The 12,922-nt window shown below is 34.8% G+C and overlaps 1 protein-coding gene across 7 annotated transcripts in view; it reads right to left on the minus strand.

Annotated features, from left to right (window-relative positions):
• Window positions 1-321: 321 nt before the first annotated feature.
• PTPRE (protein tyrosine phosphatase receptor type E) overlaps window positions 322-12,922 on the minus strand; it is a 243,335-nt gene continuing 230,734 nt past the window's right edge. For all 7 annotated transcript variants that reach the window (XM_042856720.2, XM_008169760.4, XM_042856719.2 and 4 more), the window contains 2 exons: window positions 8,020-8,155; window positions 322-3,792 (listed from right to left, as the gene is read on the minus strand). In XM_042856720.2, coding sequence (XP_042712654.2) covers window positions 3,718-3,792; window positions 8,020-8,155 — 211 coding nt within the window. In that variant the 3' untranslated portion in view covers window positions 322-3,717. The remainder of the gene's footprint in view (window positions 3,793-8,019; window positions 8,156-12,922) is intronic.

The raw sequence follows: 12,922 nt of genomic DNA on the forward strand, positions 1-12,922 counted from the left end.
TCATGGAGATTATTTTGGGGACTATTCACATCAGTCAGAGCGACTTCACTGGGACTATGCACGGTAGTAGAGGTTTGCAGGACTGGGCCCTAAATTGCAATACTGAGTTACTGAACTTTGTATGCATAGTGCTTCAGTTCTGACTGCAGTCAGACTATTACTGAGTCTGCAAGAACTACAGATTAAAAGTAATGGAAAATAATTCATCTAGGTAATGGATTTTTAACTCCTTTAGAATACTTAATATAAATGAACACATAGTACAGGAATTAAATGACGAGATTTAAAGAAAGAAAAACAGTCTGAAAATAAAAATGAAGCTTTGTTCTTGCATCAGAATGTATTAGATCTTGCAATTTGCATATACAAATAATTCAGCAACATTCACTGGCGTTATAAACACAGCAAGATCAAATTATAAATGTAATAAAAGAAAATATCAGTGACAGCTGAAACTGTACAATACATACATACATTATAAAGATTTGACAAATTAAATACAATTTGTTACACAGAAAAGTTTCAGTAACTTTACTTTAAAAATGATACTAGGGAAATGAAAACATTTCAAAACATTGAAAACACAGGTGGTCAGGCTCATTTTAAAAGTTTAAAAAACCGATACATAAAAATACTTTTAAAAACACTGGTAATTACAGTATGCATTCTTTATTAAGGCCCCAATTCAGCAAAGCACTTAAGTGCATGTTTCAGCAGCAGAAAAGCCAATGGTACTCAGCACATGCTTAAGTGATCTGCTGAGTAGAGATAGACTTAAAGTATATATTTAAATACTTTAATGAATTGGGGCCTAATGTAACACATGAAAATAGACAGTAAAGTAAGTCACATAGTGACCAATAACGCATACGGACCAGAATTTACATTTTCTAATCACTATTTGGCATTTTAATGCAATTACATGCAATACAGAAAATTTATAAATTTCTATATATTTATTAGAGTGTTGTATTAAGCACAACAACCTTATTTGACTAAAAAGAATTGGAAAAAAAGCTTTCTAAATTATAATAAGAAAATGTCATTGCTTAGCCATATTTCTCACTTCTGAAATATTTTTATGGGTACTTCTGTTACATCTTAGATGCCTTTATATTAAAGACAACAGGAATTTCTTGGCATTTTGGTTAATATTAATCATAGTTTTTTTTTAGTATCTGATACTTCCTGCATCAGGAGGCTAACTTGCTGCCTTGTCTTGCAGTCATTAATCAGACAGAGAGCTGAGTCCTAAACCTGCAAAAGGATCGGTTAGAGTGGACCCTTCTGAACACATGGAAGTCAATGCGACTGTGCTGGCATATAGGTCTGAGTTGGCAGATCTCACTTCAGGATAATTTAAATTATCTAACAAGGTTGTCTCCCTCTCTAAAGTGAGTTCTACTCCAGGAGGCAATTGTTAGGGTAATATCAAGACAAATCTACCAAACATCTGAACACAGCCAGATCTTAAGGGCTGTCCAAGGAGCACTACAGAATAAAGGGAAAATGTGAAACAAAATATGTAGGCTGAATATTAGGGAAAAAAATCTCAACAGTGAGATCTACTTAGACTGTAGAATATACTCCCAAGGGAAATGGTGGAAGCATACCTGTTTGTATTTAAAACTAGACTGAGCCATCATATGAGATTTATTGTTGGGAATAATTCTGTAATGACTGAGGGATGAAATTATTAAGTGTATCATCATCAAATTTAGTATCTTACTTACATGCTCCCTATGCTACAAATATTTATATTGACCACCTTAGTGTATTGGCTTTTTGTACCTGCATGTATTTGATGCCTTTTATTTTAATATATTTTTCCATTTTCACACCATGCCAGAATTGAAAGCTTATTTAACATTCTTTTCTTTAGTCAAATAAAGATTTTTGCATTTTGAATTAATCCATTAACCTCAAACTGTTTAGTCTTGCAACAAATTGTTTTAGTTGTTAAGTGCATAATTATTGTACAAATAAATATACAGCAGTGCAGTACTGGGAAGACAATAAGCAGTAAATGGCAGTGTTCAGAACTGTGCTTAAAGACTTTTAACCTGAACCATTTTCAATTCACTGTGTAATAAAAGGAGAGGTGTGAACACCTTTGCTACTCTTTGCATTATTAAAAGAATAATTAATTTGTATTTATTTCCAGATATTATAAATGAACATGGGATAAAGAGTGCAAGAACTTGAATGAAAACATCAGTTTAGGTTTGCTTATTTTTAAATAAGGCTTTTATGTTTGCATTCAAAAATCAATTAAATGAGAGAACTATTGCATATTAGATATTAATATACATTAAATTAAATATTTTCATATTTATTTGTGCTCATTAATTTATATAAGCTTTTTAAAGGATGAGAAAGATAGTTTTAAAATATTCAACATTCAGATGCCATGTCTTTTGTACTTTCTGTCCCCCAAATCCTGTTTAGTTCTATGAAATATTTCATTATATATACACATGCAAACACATAGATATCCCCTTTTTTATTAGAGAAAGATCTGCTTTTTAACTATGGAGACATTATTTTAAGAATATACATTTTAAAAGAATTTTTTCCTATCAACAGTCTTTACTGTTGATACCAGTGGGATTTCAATATTAAAATGCTTTTCCAAAAAATTTAAGAAGTTGCTTTTATATTCTAGTCAAGCAGAGAGTCTCAGTCTCTCTCGCTCTTTATTATACACATTATATCAAGCTCTGTGTCTGTTTGTGGCAACAGGAATAAAGCCTCTTGCAATAGTTGACAGAAGCTCAGGTGCAGCAAAAATATTCTCAGCAGAATTTAATCTTCTGACATGCAAAAGATCTTCAAAACAGTGAAACTCACTCATAAATTACAAACCTGTATTTCAGTAAGGAGCATTTAAAAATACATTATATTTAATAAAAAAGCAAAGTAAAATGAACTTTCAAGACTACATTTAAATCAAATAATTTATTAAACTCTGTATTTACACTGAATTATTTCTAACTGACAGCTTATCTTGAAATAAAGCTGTACAATATACTGACTTTAAAAATCATGGCCGTTAACGTTTATTTTTAAGCTGTAGTTGGAGCATATGTTATTACACTCTGAGGGCCAGATTCTGACACCCTTACTCACACTGAGTAGCACCTTACTTCAGGAACAGTCTCATTGCCTTCAATGGGACTATTTGGAGATTAAGGTGCTATTGAAGATGAGTAAGGGTATCAGAATCTGGCTCCTAATAAACATTACTACTCATGAAATCAATTGTGTGTTATTGACTTCAGTGAGAGAAGGGTCAGAGCCAAAATAATAATTTAGCTTTCAACATATTCACTTTGATTCATTATTTAATATAAAATAAAAAACAGCTTTGTAAAATGTAGGGGCTGCTAAACTTGGGAAATAAAATTAATATTGATAAATATTTTAATATATTGGAAAATGCAAAGAGAGAAATGAAACCAAGATTTGGTTAAAAATGTATATAACATTCAACAACATATATAGTGATATTTTGTATATGAACATTTATTATAATTAGCTTTTAAAAGATATTTATATTTGAGTAATTTATAATTTTATACAGCAAAAGTGACTTTTAAAGCAAAACAGACAATATCATTTACAGTAGGAATTATCATAATGGAAAATATGGTATAAATTAACATGATTTACAAATATTTATACAGGCTATTAAATTAAAAAATAAGGCAGGAAGTTTTATTTGAAATTAGCATAATCAGAATATATATCAATGAAATCTTGTACCACTTTGTAGCAGAATTCATACTGTTCCTAAAAAATAAAAAAGAAATTCAGATTTACTTTGATTATACATTATGGATTTACCTAAATCTGATTATTACAACTTAATCATAAAGTGCAACATATTCTAAATTGGACAACAGCAAGTTTATGACAAAACAAATAATTTACCCGTTGATGCTAATTTTTGTATTTCTGCTCTTTGCACAAAAGTTTTTTATGCTCAATTTTATTAACTTGCAAGTTTCATGGTCTTTATTAACTGATGCTATTTGTATGTAACTGAGCCTGATAGTAGCTTCAGGGAGGATGATGGAACTGGGAGGTTGAAATAGAGGAGGTCCACAAGAGGCTCTCTCTCAAAACTTAGTAGACATCTATAATATGAAAGAACTTGCAAACTACTGAGCCCAATCCTGCTAAGTACAAAGTACGTTTTGGGAGGTGCAAAGCATCCTGAATTTCCATTGATGTCAATATGAGTTTTGGGGTGATCAACATCTTCCAGAACCGGGTTCACAGTGCCTTTCAAACAACCTCAAAGCACCTTACAAACGCTCTATGCATAAAGCAACAGAGAGTCCTGTGGCACCTTTAAGCCTAACAGATGTATTGGAGCATAAGCTTTCAGGGTGAATGCATCCGACCAAGTGGGCATTCACTTCTGTTAGTCTTAAAGGTGCCACAGGACTCTCTGTTGCTTTTTACAGATCCAGACTAACACGACTACCCCTCTGATACTCTCTATGCATAGATATTATGATTATTAAACAATTATATTTTAGTAGCACATAGAGGCCAAGTGTGGCCCTGTAGAATTCCTGCCCCAAAGAACTAAAAATAAGAATATTCTCTCTCATTTTTACTTACACACACACACACAGAAACCCACCCCAGTTACAAATGAAATGCACACCTGCCAATCATACATAAACGAGCCATACTGGGTCAGACCAAAGGTCCATCTAGCCCAGTATCCTGTCTTCCGACAGTGGCCAATGCCAGGTGCCCCAGAGGGAATGAACAGAACAGGTAATCATCAATTGATCCATCCCGTCGCCCATTCCCAGCTTCTGGCAAACAAAATGAAATGCAGTCACTTCTGGGTAACAGTTATTTAATAGCATACAGCAACACTATATATTTTCTCCTTGCTCTCCCCAGTGATAACACTGACCTCACCTTCTTCCAAGGCCATAGATCCACAATACAGTGTTTCCCAAACTTTTGAAAGCTGAGTCCCACTCCAGAAAAATGAAACCAGTCCTGCCTGGAAATGCTGCCATTTGTCACTAAAGACCTATCCATCTTAAATTTATATATCTTCCACTATCCCCTGGCTAGTTCTTCGTCCCTCCAAGGGAGGCACATTCCATGCTTTTGGAAACACTGGTGTGAATCTTCATAATATGATACTTTGTCTTTGATCCTACAACACGAGGTAGTTAATGTTGACAGTAGTAAAGTATCAACACTGGCATCTGAGTCCACTCCCATTTAAATGAATGGGAGAATTCACAGCTTAGAGCTACTATTTTGGACTCAGGTAGACATCTCTGCATTTGTTACACTCAGGGCACGTTTTGAAGGTTTGCTCCGCAACCATAACAGTGCTTAAATCATAGGCCTCTAGGACCCCTGAAGATATAGGTTCTATTCCTGGGTCTGTCACAGAGTCCCTTTGTGCTCTTGGACAAGTCACTTAATCTTTCTGTACCTCAGTTTCCCTACCTGTAAAATGAAGAGGAAAAAAATCTACCTCAGAGAAGTGTTTTGAGTAGGGCTGTCGATTAATTGCAGTTAACTTGCGCGATTAACTCAAAAAAATTAACTACGATTAAAAAAAATAATCAGGATTAATCACACTGTTAAATAATAGAATACCAATTGAAATTTATTAAGTATTTTTGGATATTTTTCTACATTTTCAAATATATTGATTTCTATTACAACACAGAATACAAAGTGTATAGTGCTCACTTTATATTATTTTAGTACAAATATTTGCACTGTAAAAATGATAAAACAAATAGTATTTTTCAATTTGCCTCATACATGTACTGTAGTGCAATCTCTTTATTGTGAAAGTGTAACTTACAATTTTTTGTTACATAACTTCACTCAAAAACAAAACAATGTAAAACTTTAGAGCCTACAAGTCCACTCAGTCCTACTTCTTTTTCAGCCAATTGCTAAGAGAAACAAGTTTGTTTACATTTACAGGAGATACTGCTGACCACTTCTTATTTACAGTGTCACCTGAAACTGAGAACAGGCATTCACATGGCACTTTTGCAGCCAGCGTTGCAAAGTATTTATGTGCCAGATATGCTAAACATTTATATGCCCCTTCATGCTTCAGCCACCATTCCAGATGACATGCTTCCATTCTGATGATGCTTGTTAAAAAAACAAATGGGTTAATTAAATTTGTGACTGAACTCCTTGGGGGAGAATTTTATGCCTCCTGTTCCGTTTTACCTGCATTCTGCCATATATTTCATGTTACAGCAGTCTCAGATGATGACCCAGCACATATTCGTTTTAAGAACACGTTCACAGCAATTTTGACAAAACGCAAAGAAGGTACCAATGTGAGATTTCTATGGATAGATACAACATTCAACCCAAGGTTTAAGAATCTGAAGTGCCTTTCAAAATCTGAGAGTGACGAGGTGTGAAGCATGCTTTCAGAAGTCTTAAAAAAGCAACATTCCAACCCGGAAACTACAGAACCCGAACCACCAAAAAAGAAAATCAACCTTCTGCTGGTGGCATCTGACTCACATGATGAAAATGAACATGAGTCGGTCTGCTCTGCTTTGGATTGTTATTGATCAGAACCTGTCATCAGCATGGACGCATGTCTTCTTGAATGGTGGTTGAAGAATGAAGGGACATATGAATCTTTAGCACATCTGGCACATAAATATCTTGCGATGACGGCTACAACAGTGCCATGTGAACGCCTATTCTCACTTTCAGGTGACATTGTAAACAAGATGTGGGCAGCATTATCTCCTGCAAATTGTAACCAAACTTGATTGTTTGAGCGATTGGCTGAACAAGAAGTAGGACTGAGTGGACTTCTGGGTTCTAAAGTTTTACGTTATTTATTTTTGAAAGCAGTTATTTTTTGTACATAATTCTACATTTGTAAGTTCAACTTTCATTATAAAGAGATTGCATTACAGTACACCTCTACCCCGATATAACGCTGTCCTCGGGAACCAAAAAATCTTACCACGTTATAGGTGAAACTGCGTTATATCGAACTTGCTTTGATCCGCAGGAGTGCGCAGCCCCACGCCCCCGGACCATTACTTTACTGTGTTATATCCGAATTCATGTTATATCGGGTCGCGTTATATCGGGATAGAGGTGTACTTGTATTAGGTGCATTGAAATATACTATTTCTTTTGTTTTATACACTGCAAATATTTGTAATAAAAAGTAAATATAATTTGTACACTTTGTATTCTGTGTTGTAATTGAAATCAATATATTTAAAAATGTAGAAAACATCCACAAATATTTAAATAAATGGTATTCTATTATTGTTTAATCACGATTAATTTTTTTTAATCGCACAATTGATCGAGATTAATTTTTTTAATTGCTGACAGCCCTAGTTTTGAGATTACTGTTTGTAAGGCACTTTGAGACTGTTGAATGGAAAGTGCTAGAAATGCAATGTATTGCTATTTTTTATTAAAGTTTGTAGCTCTCCAGGAATCTGTGCTTGATGTTTGTTGAAAAACTATCTTCAGATATTCATAACTTTGTTAAATAAATATAACCTAAATTCTTCTAATGTTCCAAAGGCACTTCTCCTCTGTGAGAACTAACTGCAAGTCAGTTTGATGTGTTTAAGCCATTTTTTAGATAAAATTATCAACATTTTATTGAAAAAAGAATATAAGTGTTTTTTCATGATCACAACTCAAGAATGTCCACATGGATTTTCAAAAAATCTTTCATAATCCCCCTCCCCACAAACAAATAAAAATCAGCAGTTGGCTAACAAACACACACAGCAACTTTTACCCCAAAATTAATTTTTAGAAAGCCTATTACAAAATAAAATAGACGTTTATAATGAAACACCTCTTTCAACCTAAGTATATAGTTGTTAAAAGTAGTCCCATAATATTATATTTATTGCAGCTAGTAAAGTGAGCCTTTGTTCTCTTCCCACCAGAACATTTAGAAAACTTACATCATTAGACAAAGATTCTTATTGTTAAATATCATACCAGTGTTTGCACCATATGTGGCCTTTGCATTCTTAAGCTCTTCACAGCTTGAAATACATCTAAGAGCCCTTCAGCCTTTACTCGTTCCAGGACATTGCTGAGTGCTATGAATGTACCTGTTCTTCCAGCTCCAGCACTGCAAGAAAAACATATTTCTTTTGCTTAATAAAATGTCAGGACATATCCATCCAAATTACAATAAAGAGCAACAAAGATACTTTACATAATAATTAATGCAGAATATTCAAGTACTGTTATTAGCAGACTTAGGGTACGTCTATACTTACCTCCGGGTTCGGCGGTAAGCAATCGATCTTCTGGGATCGATTTATCGCATCTTGTCTAGACGCGATAAATCGATCCCGGAAGTGCTCGCCATCGACGCTGGTACTCCTGCTCCGCGAGAGGAGTACGCGGAGTCGACAGGGGAGCCTGCCTGCCGCATATGGACCCGCGGTAAGTACTTTGTAGTTCGAACTAAGGTACTTTGACTTCAGCTACGTTATTCACGTAGCTGAAGTTGTGTATCTTAGTTCGAACTGGGGGGTTAGTGTGGACCAGCCCTAAAAGTCTCTTGCTTACTAAGTTTATTGCTGTCATATGCATGGCATAACTTTCCATGTTATAATCAAGAATTAATAAAAAATAATTTTCAACCAGGCCAGTTCTGATAAAGTCGTCTCCTGCGAACACGTACAAATTCTTACAAACACTGGGCAAATTCTTTGTTGCTTATGAAAGGGAAGACTTGTCAATAACTGAATCATATTATATAGTACACCATCCCCAAACATCCCTATCAATGAAACTAATTCCTGACCTACACTTTATTATTCTAGCTATGTGTCTCTCTTGATCAGTGATGGCTAATTGTTCCAAATTATGTGATATGATGGAATTGATCTGTATTGGTAATTTTTTTCCTTCTTGATCACTTTTCTGTAAGCAGGTAAGACTTCATATTTGATTGTCCAACAAGAAAATGTGGTTGTCCCAGTTGTCAGGCTCTGGCTTTATTGCTGCTGTTGTGACTATCTAAAGGCTTTTCCCTGAATTGTTTGTTTTGTTCTGGACTACTTTACCAGGATTTCTCATTTTTATTTTCTTATTTTTAGTGTGTTTGACTCTCATTTCGTTTTATAGATTTAGCTTTAGCCTCAATTTAATACAGATTAAAATGTTACTGCTGCTACCAAGTCTGAAACTAAGAATCAGAACTGATACTCCATATTATATATTCAAATAAAAAGTACAATTCCTAAATCCTATTATGGATAAAATCCATCTAATTTGAAATCTAGCTCTGATCATGCAGAATAGCAATAGTTTAGTCCATATCTGCTGTTGCTGTTGAATGCACAAAGTGACTGTGTCCATTTTCTACCTTTACACTCACATTTCCCTTGTTTTTCAAATTTCAGCAGCAGGTTAGAGGTTTGCTGACATTATTAGTGAAAATAAAATAGGGTGGAGCTCCTTTCACTGCCATTTGACTAATGATCATTTGACCAATGTCAAAGATGAGTTTACATTTAGTCTCCTAATTTCACTATGGTTCAAAGTAACCAGTTACAACTAGTAGAGGACAAGTAACAGTGATTGGAACTGTGAGGCACACAGCCACAATGGGGGAATAGTCATAAAAACCTGGGTGATTCTGGGAATCTGTGATGAAGCTAAATGAAAGACAGAAAAGTTTAATTCATGTCCCTAAACCAAGGAGAAATACAAAAGAATTCATTACATTTGAATTTTTAACATATCTTAATCATTTATAAGCAGGATGAATGGTAATCACCATCAACGGTCATTGCTTTTACTTTATTTCCATCAAATAAGAAATAAGCATGTCCTTATGAAAAGATTAAGTACAAATGCATGTATCCTCAACTGGATACATTAAAGTCTAGTAGGAGGCAAAAGTTAACAGGTAAAATGTATTAGTTGTGCAATTCCCTATAGACAACTACTTTTATCAGATTAAAGGCAGCTGCAAAATCTAAAAAGGTTCAGATTTATATGTAATTAGCCAATCCCTAGAAAAACTGTCTAAAAGGTTGGTGACTCATTCTGGAATAGGTCCATAGCTGCAGGAAGATGAAAAAATGCTACAAGAATATAATAACATGAAATACTTTGTGTAAACATGTACACAGAAATAGTTAAATATGCTACTCATTCCCTTATGTCTAAACGGACAAAAAAAGGAAGCATCCCCTTTTATTGTTCTCCATACCATCTGTCCTCCCACCCCAAACTTGAGAAACTCTTTGGGCAAAACTTCACCAGCGCCACACGTTTATCTCTAAAAAAACAATTTAAGTGTGATTGCATGTAGGTTCAACTTCCCTTAGAAATGCAAGATAAAAATATATGTTTTATGGTTTACAGTACAGTACTCTCCCCTTCATATTTGTTCTTCCCTCTTTTCCTCAACAACTCCTTACTGAATCTAAAGAGGTTTAAAAGAAAAAAATCTTTTAAACCTGGCCTCTTTTAATTTGGCTCACAGAACAATATTGTTTCTTGAAGGATGGAAGAATCAAAGACAAATGAAAATCTGATGGGGCAAACTGATGTGGCTACAGAAAAAATCCATTGCAGGGGGGTCCTTATACTCCATTTCAGCCTAGAAGAGAATGCCACTGCAGGTGAGAAGAAATAAAGAAGAGAAAAACTCAGGCACCTATAGAGAGGAAGAGACAGAGAACACAGGGCAGCTACAAAGACACTATGGAGGACAAAGAATTATAAAAACTGTCCCTAGGCAACACTCTTAGTAAAACCCTTAAATATTATGTAGTTTGATATTTTTATTATTATAATTGTTGTGGTCAGTCCTTGCCACTCTTAAATCTTCTGTAGATAGACTGAAGAAAATAAATAGAAACCTGTGTTCTGAAAACTGGTAATATTTAATCTAGATAGAAACATGCAAATAATACAATTTCATTTGTTTTATTACATTATTGTTTTATTTAAATGTGGAGAGCCAAATTCATCCATACCTAACTCCATTAATTCACTGGGCTGGTAATGTATTTGGCCCAGTACGTTGGGCATTGTATCCTAGGCAATGGGGAAGTTCCTTAGCTTGCACTTCTTAGTTTAATGAGTGACCTATTTAAACATCTCAGCTGGATGTACATGAAGAAACATCTCACCTGATTACAGAATATTATACAAAATATAAAGTAAGATTTTAAAAGTAATGGACATGTCCCAGTAACTGTTAGCCAGTGGCCAATACAGCAGTATTTCTGCTTTATAGGTCTTCACATTCTTGTTGGTATGATATGGACTATAAACAAAAAGCAACTAACAGAGTTTTTCAAAATAATCATGGCTTAAATTCTAAGATTCACACAGAGTGAATGTGAATGCTGAAAATTCATGGTATATCTGAACAAGACACAATGGGCCAAATCCCACACACCTCACTCTAGCAAAACACCCATTAACTTCAATGGGACTTGTTCCTGAGGAAAGAGTGAAGGAACAGGCACCTCAATTCTCACTCAAGCAAAATTCGAAGGATATGGTCCAGGGATATGAGCAAATTCCAGCAGGAAATCTGGAATAATCTAGTAAAATGATGATACATTATTTGGATTTGTTTTAGATTTTCCAATGTTAATTGCAGTATCTTATAAGTGTGTGTTTGCTATATGTCTGTTTGTGTGAGCTAAAGTCGTTAAAAGAACAGGAGTACTTGTGGCACCTTAGAGACTAACAAATTTATTAGAGCATAAGTTTTCGTGGACTACAGCCCACTTCTTCGGATGCACATAGAGTCGTTAAGTCCTTCTTCAAATACACATTTCAGCCCAAGGAGATTTAACTGTATCAATGCTATTATTTTATTTTAAAATGTTATTTATAAATTCTTGTCAAAGGAAAAATGTAATCATTCCAGATACATATAATAAATTCATTTATGAGCTGTAGATAACAACAGGCCTTCTTGTCCCCTATATGGGCTATTTTCCAAGAGATGTTTGGCTCCCAAACTCAGAAGATCTGGAATACACACAAACATGCATCAACGCACACACAACCATTTGCTCAGCAGCCCTATGAATCTGGACTTAGTTCTGCCCCCTCTTCCAGTGCCCCTGGCAGTGAAGCTGTGCTCTCAGAGGTTCTGCTACCATATCCATCCTTTGGAAGAGGCGTGTTCAATATTGTGGAAGGGAAAAGCAGGTGAATTAATGCTGATAAGATCTGCATTAACTTACTTGCAAAAATCCCAAGGTATCAGAGAGCTTTCAACCACTGGGCTTGCTCCCTATGCAGCCATTTGAAGGAGCGTCTAGTAGCTCAGGGCTAAAAAAGGAAAATGATATTGTACGAGGTAGCACTAGATTTCCTCATGTTGATCTCTAGGTAGGATGTATTATTTTTAAAAAGTAGGAATAAATGCTAATTAGTACAACCTCTTTACCCACATATATACACATACTAGAGATTGAAAAACAATTCACAGACTGCATCAAAAAAGAGAGGGGGAAAATCTGGGTTATGTTAAACTTCCTTACACAAAATTCTGAGATAAACAAAGTAACAAAACCATATCACCCCTCCTCATTGTCAGGTTTCATATCATCAGAGCTCTCGAGTAATATTTTATTTAAGAGGATTCTGCCTCATCATACTCAGTGAAAATGTCTGGTTTTTTCCTTCTAAGATAATACATATTTTGGCCAGGGAAAGAATTGCTCCTGTGCACTGTGAGATGTTTCCTCCATTGATAAGTTATTTATGAAATTGCAGAGAATATCATAACCTTGCCTCTATTCACCTTTTAAACCACCACTTTTTCCTCATCTGAGAGGCATTTTAAAACTGCAGATAAGGTAGGAAACATGACTTAGGGCCAAGGATTTTAGTTTTTTTTCCACTT

The sequence above is a fragment of the Chrysemys picta genome, chromosome 7 (assembly GCF_011386835.1).
Source record: "Chrysemys picta bellii isolate R12L10 chromosome 7, ASM1138683v2, whole genome shotgun sequence".
Classification (NCBI taxonomy): domain Eukaryota; kingdom Metazoa; phylum Chordata; order Testudines; family Emydidae; genus Chrysemys; species Chrysemys picta.